The sequence below is a fragment of the Gambusia affinis genome, linkage group LG07 (genome assembly GCF_019740435.1).
Source record: "Gambusia affinis linkage group LG07, SWU_Gaff_1.0, whole genome shotgun sequence".
In the NCBI taxonomy this organism is placed as follows: domain Eukaryota; kingdom Metazoa; phylum Chordata; class Actinopteri; order Cyprinodontiformes; family Poeciliidae; genus Gambusia; species Gambusia affinis.
In genome coordinates, this window is record NC_057874.1 from 7902522 (window position 1) to 7921157 (window position 18636).

Genomic DNA, 18636 nt, shown 5'->3' on the forward strand with positions numbered 1-18636 from the left:
CAATATTAAAATGAACAGGGACATTCTTCCCACCACTCAAATAAATGTTTATTTATTTACATAATTATACAACTTAAAATTAAACCATCAGCACCTCTGAGATTACCTTCGGATCTACACCGTGCGTTGTGATTTATATAACATTAAGTATACCAACATTTCTCTATACAATAATATAAACTTCTTAAACCTTCCAGAATGTGCATGGACAAATTATGACAAAATTTGTACAGTGCAAACAAATCCTTTACCCCGTCATACAGCAAAAAGCTCTACAAGACTACGCCTAAAGGTTTTATCGTGAGCGATGTTCCAAAGATTTCAAATCGACGCGTTAATCAACTACCGTGAGCATCCTTCGTAGTTATTCGGCAACATTACTCCACACATCTGTCCTCACTTTGATAAAGCTCATAACGGAAAGAAAAGGGCGGATAAGATGAAAAAATAATAATAACCACAGTTATTAAGTTAGACGTTCTACTCTTTGCTGCTATTTGAATGCATCTGTGGCAAACATGAACCACTGAGTTATGCTCAAATAAGGAGGGGAAAGCAGGTGGAACTACTTTATTTCTGATTCTTTAGTAATTCATCAATCTGAGTTTTATACATATTTTTGACATCTTCGAGGTCCAGTCTCAGTTCCTCTGCTTCCTCAGCCTTTTCTCCATACATCTGCAGGATGGTGTTGTGCCTCTGCTCCAGATCCTGAAATCCACAGACACAGATGCATGAACTAATCATTAAGAGTGCATCGTTTGCTGTTTGAAGCCATGGCGGGGAACGCATACTCAACAGTGAATTAATCATTTGTTGTCCGCACCTTGAGTTGAATTTTCAACTTTGGGATGTCCTTCACTTTCTCCTGCATCTCATCGTTTTGATTGGTGAGCCGAACCAGCTCTTCTGCCATCACTGAGCGACTTCTCTCCAAACCGGCGATCTCAAGCTGCGACAAAATTAAGCCAACTTCAATTCAAGAATACGTTATCGATGCCAAAGGGAAATTAAGTGCTGTTGCTACTCATTTAACTAAAGAGTTATTATAGACGGTGACGGCTGTGGGCAGGAAAGATCTCCAGTAGCAAGTCTGTATTCCAACGAATTTCAAAAAACGTCCTACTGAAGACTATTTTTTTTTTGCACACCTGGTCAAAAATGACTTATGTTTTTTTAAATTATTTTCTGTATTACCTGCAACTGAGCTATCTCTCCTTCTCTCAGTTTAAGCTGGGAGTGGAGGTTCTCCATGATGCTGGAGCCTCCAGACAACCTGGCTGCCTCATATAGGTTGGTTCCACTCATCGACATGGTGATTGCTCCCATTGAGTGGTCCAAATAGTCCTCCTGAGGATGATTAAAACGAAGCATAAAAACATTTAGAATCCATTCTCAAATAATGCTAAAAAGGCTCGATTTTTGGGGGAAATAAATTTGATCAAAAACAGGACACACCTGCGACAGAACCGAGGTGTGCAGTCCAGCGTTTTCCATCCCGCTAACGGAGCTGGAGCGGGACAAGGACGGCGTGGAAGCCGCTGGTGGATCTCCAACAGGATGTGTTACAGCTTTACGCTCCTGGTTGAGGAAGAAATAAGTCCATTTGGATGAACTGAAATCAAATTTAAGTGCTTTATATCAAACAAGAATAATTCTTACGGACCTTTTCCTTTAGCGCTTCTTGTGCGAGATAGCATTTCTTCTTCTCTTGCTCCACCTTCATCTTTTCCATCTCTAGCTGGTTGGTCAGCAGTAGCTGGTTGAAGAAGCAAAAGGACACATGAGAGGAGCTGCTTCGTAATGGAGAACAAGTAGGAGAACTTCCTGCCTTACCTTTTCTTTCTTGGCCTCTTCTAGCATCCGACTGTGTTCTCCTTTCAGGTTTGTCAGTTCCGCATGCTCCCTTGAGAAAGACATTTAAAATTAATATAAACCATTTCAAATGCTCTTTTGAGATCAAACTACTTCAGCACAATACAATGGCACACAACAACTTTCACTAAGACACGCAGTTTTGCACATCTTTATTACCCTTTTCATAACACTCTGTTCATTTTATTTCATGGAGGCCCAAACAAAGTCGAAACTGTCGAACAAAATCAAAAAGGGACGAGCCAGCCAGGAGTCGAACCTAGAATCTTCTGATCCGTAGTCAGACGCGTTATCCATTGCGCCACTGGCCCGGTTGAACAGCCCCACCTCCACACGGAAGATAAAAGCCACGAGGCTGAGCACATGGTCCTCCTGCCGGAGGGGGAGGAGCTTCCAGCAGGACCAACTCACAGCAAGCACAACAAAAGACCTGCGGTTTCCTGAAACCCTCAAAAGCATCATGGGAAATATAGGGGGCTCTGTGTATTTTACAAACTTCTAGCAGTTTGCATGTTCATGGTTTTTGATTCATTCTTCTTTCATAACCGCATGTCTTCATCTTTCCCTGTGGTTAAGGACAAAACGTTTGAAAACACATTAGTTGTTTGCAAATCTATCTGTTATGTGTTGATAGGGAACAAGTTTGTAGTTTTATTTAGGTGTGTTTTTATAATTTAACTATAACCAAGTATCTTAAACAGCCATTAAACTGTGAGTAGTAGACCTCAGTGGAACGGCAGACAATGGCCACAGAAGAACAGAAACGTGTTTGCAGTGTAAAACAAAATAATAATCCTGGACATGTAAACTTAATTGAATTAAAAACAAAAAGTTATTTCCATGAATGATTTTGTTTTAATAGACTTGGGACATCACTAAAAGCAGATTGCAGAAGTATAGTTACTGCTAAATTAAAAGTAGGGATGAGCTGTTGTGGAATTCTGTTGTACTAACCTTTGTGTAAAAATACCGTGGTTTAATGGTATTTATAGAATAAATTAAAACTAAAACACATAATACCTAGGTGCTTTAATTCAAAGCAGAAAAGAGGCTAGTTTTTCTACTTTTACAAAAATATGATCATTTCTTTATTGTTCATATGATTTTGACAAATGGAAGACAGAACTGTGGTTTTTGTGGTCTATTTTTTTTGCCAGCTCCACACACCTTGAGAAAACCTAGGAAAATCAAAAACAACCTGAGAGCTCTAATCTAAGAACTTTACATTATATGACCAACACGCTGGAAAATCTGTGTTCAAACCTTGCTATTCACTGATAATTGACATTACCTGCTGCTCTCATCCTCCAGTTTCTCCCTTTTGCTTTTCTCCGCCTCCAGCTGAGCCAAGACTCTGGCTTTTTCCTGCCGGAGCAAGGAATTCTGGGATTCCAATGAAGCCAGCTGGGACTTGATGGACAACAGTTCCTCTGCTGCCGATCGCTCCTTCTCCACGGCGACAGCCAGCTGAGTCTGGGCGTCCGCTGTTCAGACGGCCAGAAAGAGATGGCTCAAGCTTCAAGGACACCTCTGCGTTTGGCCGACCGTTTTACAAATCCACGACTTGACGCGCTCTCGGGTCTCACCTAGCCTATCGGAAATGTTCTTCTCCAGTTTCTCCCAGGACGCAGTTTGTCCGCCCAGCGAGGCTTGTAGGTTCTCGATTTGCCGCAGCAGAGGCCGCGTTGCTGAGGTGACGCTCTGGCTGAGCTCCTGGTTCCTGGTCTCTGCCTCCTGCAGTCTCTGAAACACATTAAGATCACGTGGAGTGGATTAGATAAGACCTGTTCCAGTCACGACGGAATTTCTTGCTCTATAGGAAAAAAATATATTAGTATTAGCAACATTTTCTTACCTGCTGAAGCTCACTGATCTCCTCCCTCAAATAATCTTCCTTCCTGGCCTGCTGTTGCTCCGTCCTCTGCAGAGCTATCCTCAAGTCAGCCACCTGAAAAAACAGGAGATGACAAACAGTTCAGTCACGCTGCTCTGGAATAGCGACCGCCACTATTTGCATGAGTGTCTGTTAATTTTCGATTGTTTACAAAAGCAGGGCAGCAAAAAACAGAGAAACTATTACGGTATTGTCTTTGAGCTGCTAATCCGTGAAAATGAATGTGACATCAAACGCCATTGAGTGTGTTTCAACAACAACTGCGTGTTTGACTCAACATAGCTTATTGGACTGAAGCAAACCTTTTGTTGTGTTAACAGTACTTGCGCGCTGAGACAAAAACAAAACAAAAAATAAAAATTAATCAACTAAAGTAGCCTTATTCACTGCTAGATCCAAAACCTACAAATGATTTTTCACATTTGCTGTATTAAATGAAAGGCATCTAGAGTCCAAATTCTTTTAGACTCGGTTCAACAAATTTTATTCCCAGTTATAAAACCACGACTTGGGTCACCTTCTGTCAAAACGTATTGCTATTTTTATTTTTTTAGCCGAGATTGATAAATTAAATAAAAGCTGATTTGGGTCGGCTTTTTAGTAAAAGTCTCTGGACAGACATGATTCTACTTATTGTAAAAGACAAATATTTTGTGTTAACATTTTCTGTTGTAATAATTTTGCCACGATTTAAAATTAAAAGTTTAATAATCAAATTTGTATCACTCTTGGACTGAAAGTCTGGGGACACAAAAAGTCCAAGGGCCCCAACTTTGGACACGCCTTCAATCAAAGTGGAAAAATTACCCAAAAAAATTACTACATATAGTTTCTAGCAGAAGTATTCACACTGCTTAACTTTTCGCACCCTGTCACATGACAATTATAAAGTTATTGGGATTTTATTTTATTTACAACAAATATTTCCATTTTTCCCGATCGGCTTTTCTGTTTCTGCTGCATGACACTGTAGGTGTACAATTAAATAGCAACTGCATATTAATGCTAACGCAATCTGTAGCTTACAGCACTGTAAGTAGCAAAGTTCACTAGGAAAATGTCTGTTAAATGTTCTTAAAAGCTGTTTGAAGACATGTTTTTATGCTTAATCATGACACTTGCTAAATACCACGATGAGCCAAAAACTGACTGCAAACTAAAGCTGCATGTTCAGCTGAGAAGGATTTGCTGTGCTGGGTTGAGGTACCTGGTTGGCAAGTGCCTCCTGCTGGATCCTGGCCTCCTCCTGAGCCGTTTCAAGAGCTAAACTCAGCTGCTCCTTGGCCTGGATTTCCCTGCTTAGAGCCGCCTCTTCGGCCTCGCTCGCTCTGCTAGCGTGAGCCTTGTGAAGCTCTGCCAGCTCTCTGGAAACACAGAGAAACAGGAAGCATTTCATTTTTTATGTTCACCCTTTGTCCCTAATGGGGTCGGGAGGGTTGCTGGTGCAGCTACGTTCCGGCTAAAAAACCCTGTTCAGATAAACTATGGACAAAGAATAAATATAAAGTACATAAAAGGCGAGGCTAACTTCGGCTAACTTGTAGACTCACTTCACAATTGTTTTTTTAGAAGTAGTTTTCAAGCGTTTCTGTTTTTGTCAGGCATTCTTTTTACTTTCACTGCATCCTAATTCTAATATTTCTGGAGTACTGGTTCTGTGATTTTCCAAATGCATTCAATTAATCAAATAAACCTGCAATTGCTAGAAGGAGGACCCACAGAGATCTCCTGCAGTTTTTAAGCTCTTAGCAGCGTCGTCTGTAATTACTTTTCAAGAATTAAATACAAAACCAAAATTAATTTTTAAACTTGGAGCTTATGGCTGCCATCATGTGAGGAATGAACTGATCTTTACTATTTAGGACTAATAACTGAACTACATGGAGAACAAAAAATTTTAAAAAAGAAACATTTTCTAGGATCAAACTGAATGATGGTCAAACTCCACACCAGTTTGCATGTGGACACGATGAAACCGTCTAATGAGCTAGCGGTCCAAATATTCAGTGTCAATAAAGAAAAGTTAAATATTTACTTATAAGAGCTGTCTAAGGCAGCTTGGAGGCTCCTGTTTTTCTCCTGCAGTTCCTCGTCATCCGTCTGCAGCCTGCTCAGCTCCTTCTCCTGCTGCTCCACCACACCGTTCAGCTTCCTGATATTCTCTCTGTGCTGCTTCTCCACCTCCTCCTTCCCATCCAGAACCTGCAACCAGAGAATCAGGAATCGTGCGTACGCTCAGAACAAAGCACTGAATAACAAATTAAAAGGAAAACCGGGATTCTGCTAACAGGTCCCAGGATTATTAAACTTTTCCCGAAACCTGTGTAGAATTTAAGCACTTTTTGAGCATTCGAGGTCAATTTTCAAGCGTTTTCACAGGAGACAGAAACATTACAAATGGAGCAAATACCATTATTACATGATTTACAACTGTTAATATTTTTGGGGGTTTTGGAATTCTAGTTTATTTAGCGGGGATGAAGTAAGCTAAAATATAGCAAAATGTTCTGTTTTGATACGTCTCTCACTTGATTGGTCTGAGAACAAAATACCAATTTCAAAAATGTTGTTTAATGTACAAAATATAAGATGATCAATAAGTAATTGAGTCGTTAGAAATAGTAAATATTCATTACATTGAAACAACGCAGACAAAGTGATTGCTTGTTTGGATGTTAAGGTAAATGATCTTCATCCTCAAATTAACTGCTGAAAACACAATATAAAAGGAAAGTCAGCAAAAATATAGCAAATAGAAATAATTTTGGTAATTCTAACAAAGCTAAAATAAGAAAAGTTAAGACCAATTTAACTTCAGACAGTGAGGGGGAAAAAAAAGTATTTTTATTAGGTGTATGAAAATATCTGGTTTCAATTGTAAATTATGGTTTCCAAATTTAGGCTTCGCACTTTATTAATTGCACTTTACTAATAAACTGTGCAGTTTGAATATCAAGCACTCTCAAGGACTTTGTCCAGAAATTAATCACTTTCCGAATCTTGAAAACACCTGAAGCTCACCAGGCCATAATTTGCCGCAGAAGACATGATCTATTATTTAACCTGAAACATTAGACGTTTCTAATCAGTACCATCACAAGAATGGTGCTTCTCTTTAAAAGTAGGAGAGTGCTCAGCGTAATCACATAAGAGCAAATTAGCAAATTGTTCTGATATGTACTTGATACTCACCTGCTGCAGATGCCTAAGCTCCTCCTCTTGCTCCTTGATTTTCTTTTGCTGCTTGGTAATCCTGCCGTCACACTCTTTTTCCTTCACACGCAGTTTCTTGATGATGTTACTGTGTTGCAGCTGCTGTTTCGACAGTTTTTCACCTAACAGTGAGAGAAATAAACCATTGAAAAAGAGAAATCACAACCAGAAGATTTTAATTTCTGGTAGTGATTATATTTGACCTCACAGTTTAATTTAGCATTTTGTATTTTTTTGGTTATGACCAAAAACACTCATCTTTCCTTTGCTGGTTGCTAAGCAGGTGTTTGGTTAGCTCAAGAAGGTGAACTGAGACCGGCGTGCTTGAACAATAACGACTCTCACCCTCTTCCAGCAGACCTCTGATCTGCTCCTCCTTCTCTCTGATGAGCTCCATCGTATCACTAGAGTTCAGTCTTGTACTAAGCTCTTCTCGCAAGCCTTTGATCTCCTGTAAAACACACAAACAGCAAAATAAAAATAAAAAATTTACATTTTTGCCAGAGTGACTTTGACTTCCGTGTCAACAAGCCTTTGTATTATAAACACCTTTTTGGCAATGTCCCTCTCCTTGCAGGCCAGCTGAGCCTTTCTTTCTGCGTCCGCTATGCGCTGAGTGAACTCGTCTTTCAGGGACTGCACAGTGGAGCTCTCTTCCTTCAGGCTTATCACTTCACTGACAGACGAACGGATGGCGTATAAGCTTACTTTAACATCAATATAAAGTGTCATTTTACAATAACATTGAACTTAAAAAAAGGAATATGTACGTCTTGGTGTGTCCATAAGGGAGACAAACTCACTCTTTTAAATTGTCGCACTCCTCCTCCAGCCTGGCCTTGTCTTTGCTAACAGCCAGCAGCTGAGACTCTCTCTTCTCAAGGCGGCTTGACAGATCATCGATAACCTGGAATATATCCATAATAAATATTTTGTGAAACGGCAGCGTGTGAACAACACTTTTACATATTCTAGATAGTTCTAGTCATTATCTAGAATATACAGTACAGACCAAAAGTTTGGACACAAGTGTGTGTCCAAACTTTTGGTCTGTACTGTATAAATCCAAACTAAGAGAATGTTACCATTGTTTGGTCCACCAACATTATTGCATATCGCATGTTTTCCCATTATTATGCAGCCTGTGGATTTTGAAGAACAGCAGATCCACATGACGGATTAAAAAGAAAATAAAGCTCAATCTGAAAGACAAAGTAACTGAAAACACCTGAATTTGGTAGGACGGGTACAGCCGTTTTACCAAGTGCAACTGGCAAAAATCGTAAAGTACAAAGATGACTTTTATTCATATATTTACATCATCTATATTGTCTCTGGGAGTTATTTTCTTGGGCGTAGAGAAGCACATATTTGAGACCTCTATAAGTTGCATACATACTGTTGCATACACACAGACCAAAAGTTTGGCACACCTTCTAATTGAATTCAATTAGAAGGTGTGCCAAACTTTTGGTCTGTACAGTACTTTGCATGTCTTGATGTTTAACAGTTAAGTCTGTTGCAATAAGTAAATAAATCACATAAGAAATTAGAACAAGTGAGATCATTTCCATTTGCAATGTTGTTTCTCTCGTATCTCTTTAATTCTGTGGATGTTTCAGTTTGGTACATTGGTCTCAACTAGCCTCTTTTCAGAAGGGCAGTGTTATTTACAGAGTCTTCAGCAGCCATTTTATTTGTTGTTTCTGTTGTTTTGTTTGTTGATTTAGAAACTGTAGATTATAGAAATTAAAGTTTATTGATCTTTGAGAGAGTGTGCTTGCACTATTATGCCATTACCAATATATCACTTGAGAACGATCTCTAAACAACAATATCACTTATCGCAATCATTTCTGGGACAATTTATCGGCCAGCAAAAATAGTTGCTGGAGGAATCTGCCCGTTCCCACGGCAACAAGTTAATCAAATTCACCACTTACTGTCATGCAGAGCACAACATCTAACATTGATTTGCTATGATTGAATGTTCATAGCTAATCAATGTTAGCTATGAACATTCACAGCCAACAGATGCAGAATTTGGCGTAATGAATTATTGCATACATTACTATTGTGATAATGATTGATAATAATTGATTGTGGGATGGGAACTCTAATTTGAATGTTCGTGCTTTGTACATATCTTTAAAACTTGGGTACCTTTTGCAGCTCCAGTATCTGGGCAGGTGAGACACTTTTCATTTCTTCTGTGATTGGAGTAGTGCTCTTTTCTTCTTCGTTGCAGGTAGAACCAAATATCGCATCATCATCAACACCAGTGCACAACTCGTCTGGCTGCTCGCTGTTTACAGGAGTTGCGCTCCGTCCGCTCTCCTCCATCTCGTCCAGCGACTGCTCCTTCCCCGTCTCGACGTATCCCTCCTCCTTGCAGTCGTTCTCCTCGCCAGCGTTCTCCTCCGCTCCGTCCTCCTGCTTCGGACACGTCTCCGTCGGGGGAGCGGGTCCCGCCGTGACGGAGGCCAGAGTCCGGCTGCCGGGGATCTCGTCGTCCGAGTTCACCTCGCTGACACTCCGGCTGTCCAGCGACTGCACGCTGAACGAATCGATGCGCTCGAACGCGTCCGAGGAGGAGCCGCAGCTCTCCGTGAGTTTGTGATAGTCTTCCAGTCGAGCGAAATCCCCGCAGGTGGAGGCAGTGAGGAGCTGAAAGGAGCCCTGCATCAGGTGAAGCCCGGTTTTGCTCTCGCCGGTTTCTTGCCTAGAGCTGGCCGAGCTTTCGCTCTGCACGCTCTCGTGGTCGAGCACTTCAATGTCACTTGTGGTGGAAGTTCCTGAGGAGAAAGCGCTGACCGGAGGAGAGGGCGTGTCGTTCTGACGGTCCTCTGGTTTGGTGTCTTTTTGATCCGGGAGAACTTCCTTGGTGGACGTGGGGCTTGCGGGGTCCGCCGGAGTAAAGCTTTTAGCTTCAGAAGGAGGAGACTCAGAGGAGTTTGGGGAATCCGTCTCTACTTGTTGTTCGGGTGGATCTTCTGGTTCCGGCTCCGTTTTGGACTCTGATGGAACCGACTCAGCATCCGTTTTCACACAGTCAGGACTGAAAGTGTGGTCACCAGGGGAGGCAACTGGAGAAACTGGCTGGAGAAAGATGGCATCAGCGTAAGGCGCTGCTGGTGAGGACTCGGCCTCATCCGGCTGGCCGTCGACCACTGTCTGACTCTCAACGCTCTGCTCTGTAGGTTCTGTTAGCTCTGCAATCCCGTCCTCATTTTGGATCTGCAGCAAAGCTCCTTGGCTTTTCTTCTCCGTCTCTTGAGTTCGTCTTTGAGACTTTGCAGGGGGTACAGACACAACTTTCGCTTTGGTCACTGGAACATCTCCTGGCGACAGAAAGGCACTGAAAAAGTTTTCGGATTCATCCACAACTGTGCGAGTGACGGGCGTAGTAATGGCCTCGGAGTTGAGGGGAGGAGTGGTGGCCTTTTCTTCAGCGGGGGCTTCCCACTCAGTCATACCCCATCCTCCACTCACTGACACCTTCCCAGGGGATGTTGTTTCTAAAACAGATATTATAATTATCCTTTGAGATTTTAGGGACTTGCAAGATAAATACATACGGTTTCTGATATCACTTGCTTACCGTCGTAAGGCATTACAACCGTGTCACCCCATTGGTCCTCTTCTTTGATGTCCAGAACTCGGTCAATCGACTTCTGCGCTGTCGTTAAAGCTTGTTTAGCGAAGCTGGACAGGTGAGACGCGTTGAACCAACTCATTCTGATAACCCAGCTAGCTTGTTAGTTAACTCGTTTTAATGACTTCAAAAGGGGATTTCGACGTCACCAAGTACTGACAATAGCCTGCAGCATTTTCCTTATTTATCGTTAACCTCTTTACAAAAGTCAAGTTTACCTCTGTTCTGTAAAGCTTCGCAGGCCGATAACATCGAGGAAGATGATGAAATTAGAGGTTTACGTTATCGAAAAAACATAACATTGCCGCTGTACACTATGGTCAGGTAGTTTCAGCTAGAAAAAAACTGCTAAATTCGCACCTAAAATGCGGGGTTCCCTACGAGTGAGTCCCCAGCAAAGATCCTTAGCTGATAAATAACCCAATAGTCGACGCCAGCTGTCAGGCGGAATCAACTCCGGTGGTTAATTTACGCCTTTTTCGGCTCTTTTTCACGGGCGTCATCGTTTGTTTTGGTCGCACTTGACTTGTAGCTCGGCTAACTCTAGCATGCTCGCTACTTCCTTTCCACGTAGCCCAATGACGTCACGATCCGGTATGGTTCTCATGTTGCATTCGCGAACAAGTGTCCAAATCGTAATTGTGAGAAAGAATAAAGGCAGGGAAAATTAAATGTGTTTTCCACTCTTTCAAATGTCGCGTGTGAATTGTTGAAAATACGAACCCAACTTACTTTACAGCATGAATCAAATACGATAAATTATTGCTCCAGGAGAGCAATTTTGAAATATCCGAGGTACGCGAAGGCAACAGGAAAGCCACTTACCTTGTCACTCGGCCAAAAACAAAACAAAAAAACAAAAACAAATGCATTGTTGGCAATTCGATCTAAAAATTTCACTGCGTTGAGACATTTTGACATTATACCCACAAACTGCAATGTATTTTAAAGGAATTTAGGCAATAGACAACGCAAAGTGGCACATAATGGTGAATTATAAGAAGGATACGTCGTTTTCTTTAATAAGCAATTTGAAAAGTATGGCGTGCATTTCTATTCGGCACCCTCAGATACCCCTAAATAAAATTGTTATAGTTTTCAGATTTTTTTATTTTTTTTTAAAGAAAGAAATTGCAATAGTTTCTTTTTACTTCATTATTATGTACCGCTTTGTGTTGGTCCAACACATACAATTCTGAGAATTTTTGACCTAAAAAAATTTAAAAGTCAAAGTCATATAAAAGCTTCTCCAAGATCTGTATATAACAAATGACTTCTAAAGTACTCCAACAGGATCTTTTTTTCTACTTTATATAGTGTTCACTGCGAAAATGAATGTTCGTGTGTATGTACATGAAACAACACAGTCAATAAGAAAAACATTTTAATTCCAGTTCAAACACTCTCCACACAGTTTCAGTGGCAGCGCCAACTAAAAAACTGTTTCAATAAATAAGTAAAATCAGAATGAGCAGAAAATATTCTTATAAAGAGCACAGTTTGTACAAACTACAAAGTACTGAGCGTAAAATGTTAACGCAAAAACCTTAAGATTTGGAAGTCATCACTAAAACATGACAAGATGTGGATTACAGTTTGGCTTTTCAGTGCAAAACGTTCACGTTTGTCAACACTTTACCAGTGGACCTGGTCACAACTAAGTAGAACCTGATGGAAAATACAGTAAACAGCTCTGGTAGTGCTTGAAGACGTTTTATGAGGTAAAGCAGAGTCGGAACAACATGGTTTGGGGTGTGGTGACGTCGGCCACGGCCAGTTCTTGTCCATCCATCAGGCCTAGCTCTGAAAAAGAAGAATCATGCTGGTTAACAAAAGTGAAGTAAAACATTCAAAACATTTTCCTTTGACGAGTTATGCTGACACGTACGATAAAGCACCTCACCTCTCAAGCTTTTGGAAAGGTTTGGCCGTGTCCTTTCTTCAATTGAAGCAACCGACTGTGAAAGAAAATTACCCTGCGTTAAGCTTGTACTTATATAATTTCTGAACAAAACAAAACAGAACAAAAAAAAAGAACTAAAAAGTTAAAGGAATTACCTGCAGATATAAAGTTTTGCTCTTTCCTTCAACAGTTGCTGTTACAGCAGGTGATTTCATTTGCCTTAAACAAATGTCGAATTATTAAGAATCCAACATATATATTAGGTATGAAAAAAACAAAACAAAAAAAGCAAAACAATGAATAAGAAAACATGGAGAACGAAGGAAACCTACAGGGAGGCGCTCTCAGTGAGGTAGTTCAGAACCTCCTGAAGGGTGGAAGAAGGAGTAAAGCGCAGATCCTGAGGAATCTGGCTGCAGGCTGAGCAGTTTTCCTACGTCAGGAAGAGTCACATATTCACTTCGACCAATCGAAACATCGGAAATCTAGAGATAAATGCGAAACAAGAGAGGACAAACCTTCCGTTCTGCCTCAAAAGTGTAAGTGTATAAGCCGTCCACATCATTGAATACCATGTAATTGCTAAGAGGTACGTAGGCGCTGCAAAAATGGAACATATGAGGAACAATGAGAGTTGGTGAACACGTTTGTAGACATGTCTGCAAAAACGATTTGCGCCTTACCTTGTTGCTAGCTTGAAAACCTCTGTTGCACAAGCAGCTGCATCACAAAAAGAGGACAACAAATAAGTACAGGCAGATGTGTTTAACTATCTTTTCTATAAAACACGTTGTAGAATAACACCGTAAGTCTTTAACTTATGGTGGATAACTGTCAAGTCTTAACTAGAGACTTTGATTAATCAGGCTGGGACAGAAAACTGTAAATTTTCAACTTGACTGTCCACACCACCAGTGACCAACAGATTTAAAATGAGATCGTTTTTTGATCAGTGAGTGCACCCTACAAACGGGTGCCCTGACAAGAACACTTTTGAGTGAGGATGTTGAAGTGAAGCTGAGTCAGTTAGCCATTTTCCAAACTGAAGACGGATAAACAACAGAGGTGTAAGAGACTATTTTGAAGGAAACTGTTTCCTAAGTAGCAACAATAAATGTCTGATTTTGAGAGAGAGAGAATATCAGATAACAGGAAGTACAGCAAAGTCACTCTGCTTCACTCTTTTGAGGGCGAAAGGTACATGACGTGGAACAACGTCTTCCAGATGTTGGAAGACCTTTGGAAATCTCAAAGTCTTTGCAAAACACACGTCTGAATCCACCAAGAAAATGCCGATGAATGCGTCTACAATCTAACCTACTTACCAGCAATGACAGCATTTGTAGAAGCTACAGCTGGAATTATTCGTTTGACAACACCTGCAAAATTCAAAGGGAAAATCTTCTTTCATCACTTAATCAAAAGACAAAGGTTCAGGTCAATGAAATACCAGCCTGCAAAAATATAAAACATCATAAAAACATGTCTCCGTTACATTTTTTTTTTAACTCTAAATATACCAGGCAGAGACTGCAACAAAAGTTTAACAAAGCGGGTTAGCAACGTTTCAGTTTTATACATCTAGACGTATTTCCCAGAGGGGCAGCGGTCAGCCGGCAGCAGACGTGCGGTTTTATGCTCACCCTGTGTAAGTCTGTAAGTGACTCCTGTTATGTTGAACTCTGTAGACCTCTCCAGAGATCTCTGGAACACCCACTGGATGTGCTCTGGGTCATCTCCGTCCAAGGCTACTCCGGCTAAAACAGAACAGCCAAGGAACTGAGCTAAACGGTACACAGACAATATTTAAGAAAAAAAAAAGCTACAAGTAATCCGTTTACCTCCAAAAGGCATCTCCTTCGGCCACTGCAGTATCCGTACATATTCGACGCAATGTTCCGGCAAACGAGGCATTGTCGCTATTGTGCACATGGGGAAGTTGATCTACAAGAACAAGTGGACATTCATTTATTTGATTCGGTGCAGTCAATATAACTTTTCCAAAAAGGTGTGCTTAACTACCTGGGGAGGATAAAGTTCAAGTGTACAGTCAACGCAGGCTGTCAAGCCTGGGAGAATGACCCTGGCGTTGCCTTTAAAGCCTTCGGTCCCGCCATCAACAAGTGGGATAACCGAGGTTTGATCCACTTCGCCATCCTTATACACGAGCAAAGATAGCTGCACATTAAAAAAACAAAACAAAACAAAAAAAAAAGAAACGACAAACAAAAATGCTTAAATATTCTCTTGTCAACTACAAATGACAGTTTTCATATTTAAATGCACATAAAGAAACATACATACCAGCATGCCATTCATCCACCTCCTGGCAACGATGGAATCAAGCCCACAGACAATAATGTGGAATTCTACAAGAAGACAAATGTCAATAAATTAGGTACAACTTCAAATAGGAAACGGTGAAAATGAGAAGAAAACATAAAAGATCCAAAAGTAGGATCATACACAATAGTAAATAAATCATTTCCATGGCTCATTTACCATTTAGTTTTGATCAACCTAAATGGAAAAAATGTCTTTCTACTTCTCATTGACCTTCGACTGCTGACTGATTCCTGCAGAAGTCAAATGCAAATTCCCATCGGCTGGTTCTCATTATCCTGCTGAAGGCTGCAACTAACGATTATTTTAGTGACTGATTAGTCTATCGATTATCCGGGCGATTATTTGGATAAAAAAAAAAAGGAGGTACATTCTGCAGATTTTTCATTTAAATACTTAAGCCTTTTAAAAAGATACAAAGTATTCAATTGCCTTTTTTTTTAAATAACAAAATGAACATTTCATTGCCAAAAACAGAGACTTTCTTTAGTGATTGTGGCAAAACATGGTAAAATCATACAACCATCATCTACATGTTTAAAGTTCAGACCTTTCTGATCTTCACTGCTCATTTACTATTTTTTGGATTAACTAATTAATATTTGGATAGCAGACGGTGCTGGATAAGATATTTGTTTTTTGTTTTTTTTGTAGAATTTGAACCAGGTGAAGCTAAACTATACCACTTGAGGAGTTTTGGGTAGAACATATTTACAGTTTTGGTTTAATTACTGCCCTTAGTACTTTATCGTTTCAGCAAATTACCTTTTTTTTTTTTTTTTTTTTAGCCTGAATTCTCTACTTAACGAGGTAATGAAATATGCCAATATTATGATTACTTCATGATTTTCCACGAGCCTGTGTTTGGTTTTTTTTTGTGCTGTGATACATTTCGTAAACCTTTTTCCTGCACTCAACCTTGAATGCTGTTTCTCACTGATGAGCAGCTTTCTACAAAAGCGGATATTATACAACCCATTGTGAGACTGTTATTATGGCAGCTCACTTCCTTGCAATTATGCTACTCATCGACCGCGTTCCTCGTCAGGAAAATTATTACTCGAGTGGATCTGAGGAGATGACAGGGGTAGTACATTAAAGATGCTTACGTCTGTAGAACGTTTCATCTAAGTCTTGAATTTTCTTAAAATGCCTGAAGAAACCGTTAAGGAGAAGATTTTTAAATATACTTTTAAATATATAAAATTTTTAAAACGTTAATTTGCTTTCACTTCCTTAGGCTTACTGTTGTGGTCGGCCGCTTAAATTGTGCTTTCTGAAATTAGACTCGTTTCTCCTTTCTTACAAAGAAAATTTCCGAAAATTTTGTGGGTTAGCAATCTAAAATCTTGCATCCCGTTCAATGAAAAGGATACGGTACTACGCGGCACCCTGGTATTCGGCTGTTGATAAAATCTGCTGCAACATCCGCCTTGGGCCGGCCTACGTCTTTTGATCTGGTGAAAAAAATGTCCACAGATTAAAGCAACATTTCGTGATTTTATTTTTATTTTTTTCTCAAAGCACTAAAACGTCAACGATGCAATAATTACACTGACCTGAAAAGGAACTGACGATTCAGGTTGGAAACATCTATCGTGTCCATGTCAACTACATCAATGTTTCGGAAACCTGATAAAGCCTGAACGGTGAGAGTTGGTAAGAATTGCCTTTACTGAAACAGAAAGTAATGCTGAGTACATTTTCAAAAAGCAGTGAGTTTACCAGGTCTTTCAGCAGCTCGCATCCCAGCCCACCAGCACCGATGACCAGGATTTTACAGGTGTCTATCAAAAACTGCAAGCACTGCGGTAAAGAACACACCGAGGTTAAACCGCCGAAGGAGGATGGAACGTGTTAGGTCGGGAGAAACACAAGTGCTGCATTGAGACCGCTACCTCTGCGCTGGGCTCAAAGTCGGGATGCGTGAACGGCCCTGACCGCTCAAGGAACTTTTTGACGTGATTCCATCGACCTTCCCATTCACAGCTGCCTCCGTAGACTCCGTCAACAATCATCCTGGAGAGGATGGGCACATTTAGAAATCACCTTGCGCCATACATCAAAAAGACTTGCAATGTAATGTGTTAAAAGAAATCACACAAAAACAAGGACTCAGACTATCTACATTAGGTGAAGTGGGCGCTCTACCTAAGAAGACTTATTAGGCCTGCTGTGTATATGTAGTACCTTGAAAAAGTTTTCATACTCTTAGGTTTTTTTTAAACATTTTGTCAGATAGCATCCACATATTTCTAAGTATTTGATAAGATAGACCAACCTGAAGTAGTGCATATGACTGAAGAGGAAAGGCATGTATTCTAATTTATGAACGAATAAAATCTAAAGGGTGAGGTATGCATCTCAATTCAACCCTTTATACGTTACTACGCCAAAATAAAGAACAAAAGACACATCGCAGACTTCAGGGGATGACACAGTGGAAACTTTAAAGAAGAATTAGGTTATAAAACTAAAAAACACAAAGATTTAGACATTATTTTTCATAATGCGAAAAATAACTATGCGCTATCTCATAAGCTCATAATGCGGAGAAATAAAAAGATTACTGCAAAGTGAGACTCTGAACTGACAAGGACAGCAAAGACAAAAAAATAATAATAATCAAAATAATAATCAAGGTGACACTATTCATTCCACGTCTCAATAAATGCACGACTTCATGTTAGCCTGTAACATTCCAACAAAAATACTTTGAAATTAGTGCTGCTAACACGACAAATGTGAAAAGGTTGACAACTATGCAAGGCACTGCATATAACCTTTTTTCTGCGTTCGTCCTGTCTTAGCTTTTATTATTTTATTACTTTTTGAGACAGGCGTTTCTGACACTTCGACTCACGTTTCCTCCCTCAAAAGCTCCTGGGTAGATAAAATCGGTGATTAGTCTTGCATAAATAGCTATTATGTCAACAGTGAACATATTATTTCTCAAAATAAGTCAAAAAAGTGTGTGTGGGGGAAAAAATCACTGTTCAGACAAGCTAGTTATTTACGGCCGACTAGCCACGGTAAATGGCCCTGAAGAGGCTACTTGTGTATTTTGTTTACAGCCCAGGTTAGCTTCCTCATCTAGCTAACGTTCGCCTTCTTCCTGTCTAAACCCGGAGCCTTGGAAACCTCAAACCTTCACTAACTTCTCAGTCAGCTCCACTACTCTCCTTCTTTTCTTCTCCCTAAAAAGAGAGAATAAAAGAAGGTTGATTCACACTGTTCTTCCATAGCTTAATGTGATCAGATAGCATCTTTCTCGGGGTTTCTGTCTTGTTTCCTCGGCGGCTACTTACGGCTCGTCCATCTCCGCCATATTTTGGTAACTTCAGGTGTAAAAGCCGGTAGTAGTGAACTCTCATCCAAATACGGAATAATAAATATATATATTACAATAAACGTACATTTTAAGTTCTTTTGAAATTATTTGTAAGCTAAGATGTAGTGTTAGGCAATTATAGCATGTCAATATAGAAAAGACAATGTGGCTGTATCTGCATTGATAAGTTGATATAAAAATTCCCAATATCTTGAAAGCATCACAAGTCCAATACAAAATGCAATTGCAAATATTGTCCGACAGGTGGCAATGTTCACTGTAAGGCAGCAGTTGTGGCTAAGATAATAAAGAACCGTTGAAAGAAAAAAAACAGCACTCTTGGCAGAACTCAATTAATCTCATATTTACCTGAAATTAAGAGCTCTTATCTCATGGTCAAGATTTCCTAAACAAATGACAGA

The 18636-nt window shown here is 40.1% G+C and overlaps 2 protein-coding genes and 1 non-coding gene across 7 annotated transcripts; all 3 read right to left on the bottom strand.

The window, feature by feature from the left end:
* Positions 1-26: 26 nt before the first annotated feature.
* Positions 27-11237, bottom strand: tmf1 (TATA element modulatory factor 1). The gene is made up of 17 exons (XM_044122741.1): positions 10584-11237; positions 9146-10500; positions 7786-7889; positions 7532-7658; positions 7328-7433; positions 6962-7104; positions 5805-5971; positions 4977-5133; positions 3731-3823; positions 3462-3618; positions 3167-3359; positions 1837-1906; positions 1667-1759; positions 1459-1581; positions 1198-1350; positions 827-952; positions 27-711 (listed from the first exon to the last, which is right to left on the bottom strand). Exons 1-17 carry the CDS (start codon positions 10717-10719, stop codon positions 571-573), a joined length of 3444 nt encoding a protein of 1147 aa, XP_043978676.1. The 5' UTR covers positions 10720-11237; the 3' UTR covers positions 27-570.
* trnar-acg lies at positions 2114-2186 on the bottom strand. The gene has a single exon. It is a non-coding gene; the product is annotated as a tRNA-Arg (tRNA).
* Positions 11238-12004: 767 nt separating the features above from the next.
* Positions 12005-18262, bottom strand: uba3 (ubiquitin-like modifier activating enzyme 3). Of its 5 annotated transcripts, none has more exons than XM_044122749.1 (18): positions 18192-18254; positions 18042-18080; positions 16782-16902; positions 16609-16689; positions 16443-16525; positions 16260-16340; positions 15993-16036; positions 14845-14909; positions 14563-14697; positions 14382-14484; positions 14184-14297; positions 13866-13919; positions 13224-13260; positions 13059-13140; positions 12873-12973; positions 12696-12759; positions 12541-12595; positions 12005-12440 (listed from the first exon to the last, which is right to left on the bottom strand). In XM_044122749.1, exons 1-18 carry the CDS (start codon positions 18209-18211, stop codon positions 12352-12354), a joined length of 1368 nt encoding a protein of 455 aa, XP_043978684.1. In that variant the 5' UTR covers positions 18212-18254; the 3' UTR covers positions 12005-12351. The 5 variants fall into 5 exon arrangements, with proteins under 5 accessions (XP_043978684.1, XP_043978683.1, XP_043978685.1 ...); XM_044122748.1 differs by having other exon boundaries at positions 14563-14718; positions 18192-18253; XM_044122750.1 differs by lacking the exon at positions 18042-18080 and having other exon boundaries at positions 14563-14718; positions 18192-18262.
* Between the last annotated feature and the right edge of the window lie 374 nt (positions 18263-18636).

What these genes read in the sequence shown, in the direction of transcription:
- uba3 (XM_044122747.1), bottom strand. Translation starts at nt 17,827, where the DNA reads ATGTTCACTGTTGACATAATAGCTATTTATGCAAGACTAATCACCGAT. An exon ending in TACAAATGCTGTCATTGCTG is followed by an intron (nt 13,261 to 13,865) that starts GTAAGTAGGTTA and finishes TTTGTGATGCAG; the next exon opens with CTGCTTGTGCAACAGAGGTT. An exon ending in CCTTTCCAAAAGCTTGAGAG is followed by an intron (nt 12,441 to 12,540) that starts GTGAGGTGCTTT and finishes CTTCTTTTTCAG; the next exon opens with AGCTAGGCCTGATGGATGGA.
- tmf1 (XM_044122741.1), bottom strand. Translation starts at nt 10,719, where the DNA reads ATGAGTTGGTTCAACGCGTCTCACCTGTCCAGCTTCGCTAAACAAGCT. An exon ending in CAGAGGTCTGCTGGAAGAGG is followed by an intron (nt 7,105 to 7,327) that starts GTGAGAGTCGTT and finishes TCTCACTGTTAG; the next exon opens with GTGAAAAACTGTCGAAACAG. An exon ending in ACACCTCGGTTCTGTCGCAG is followed by an intron (nt 1,351 to 1,458) that starts GTGTGTCCTGTT and finishes AATCATCCTCAG; the next exon opens with GAGGACTATTTGGACCACTC.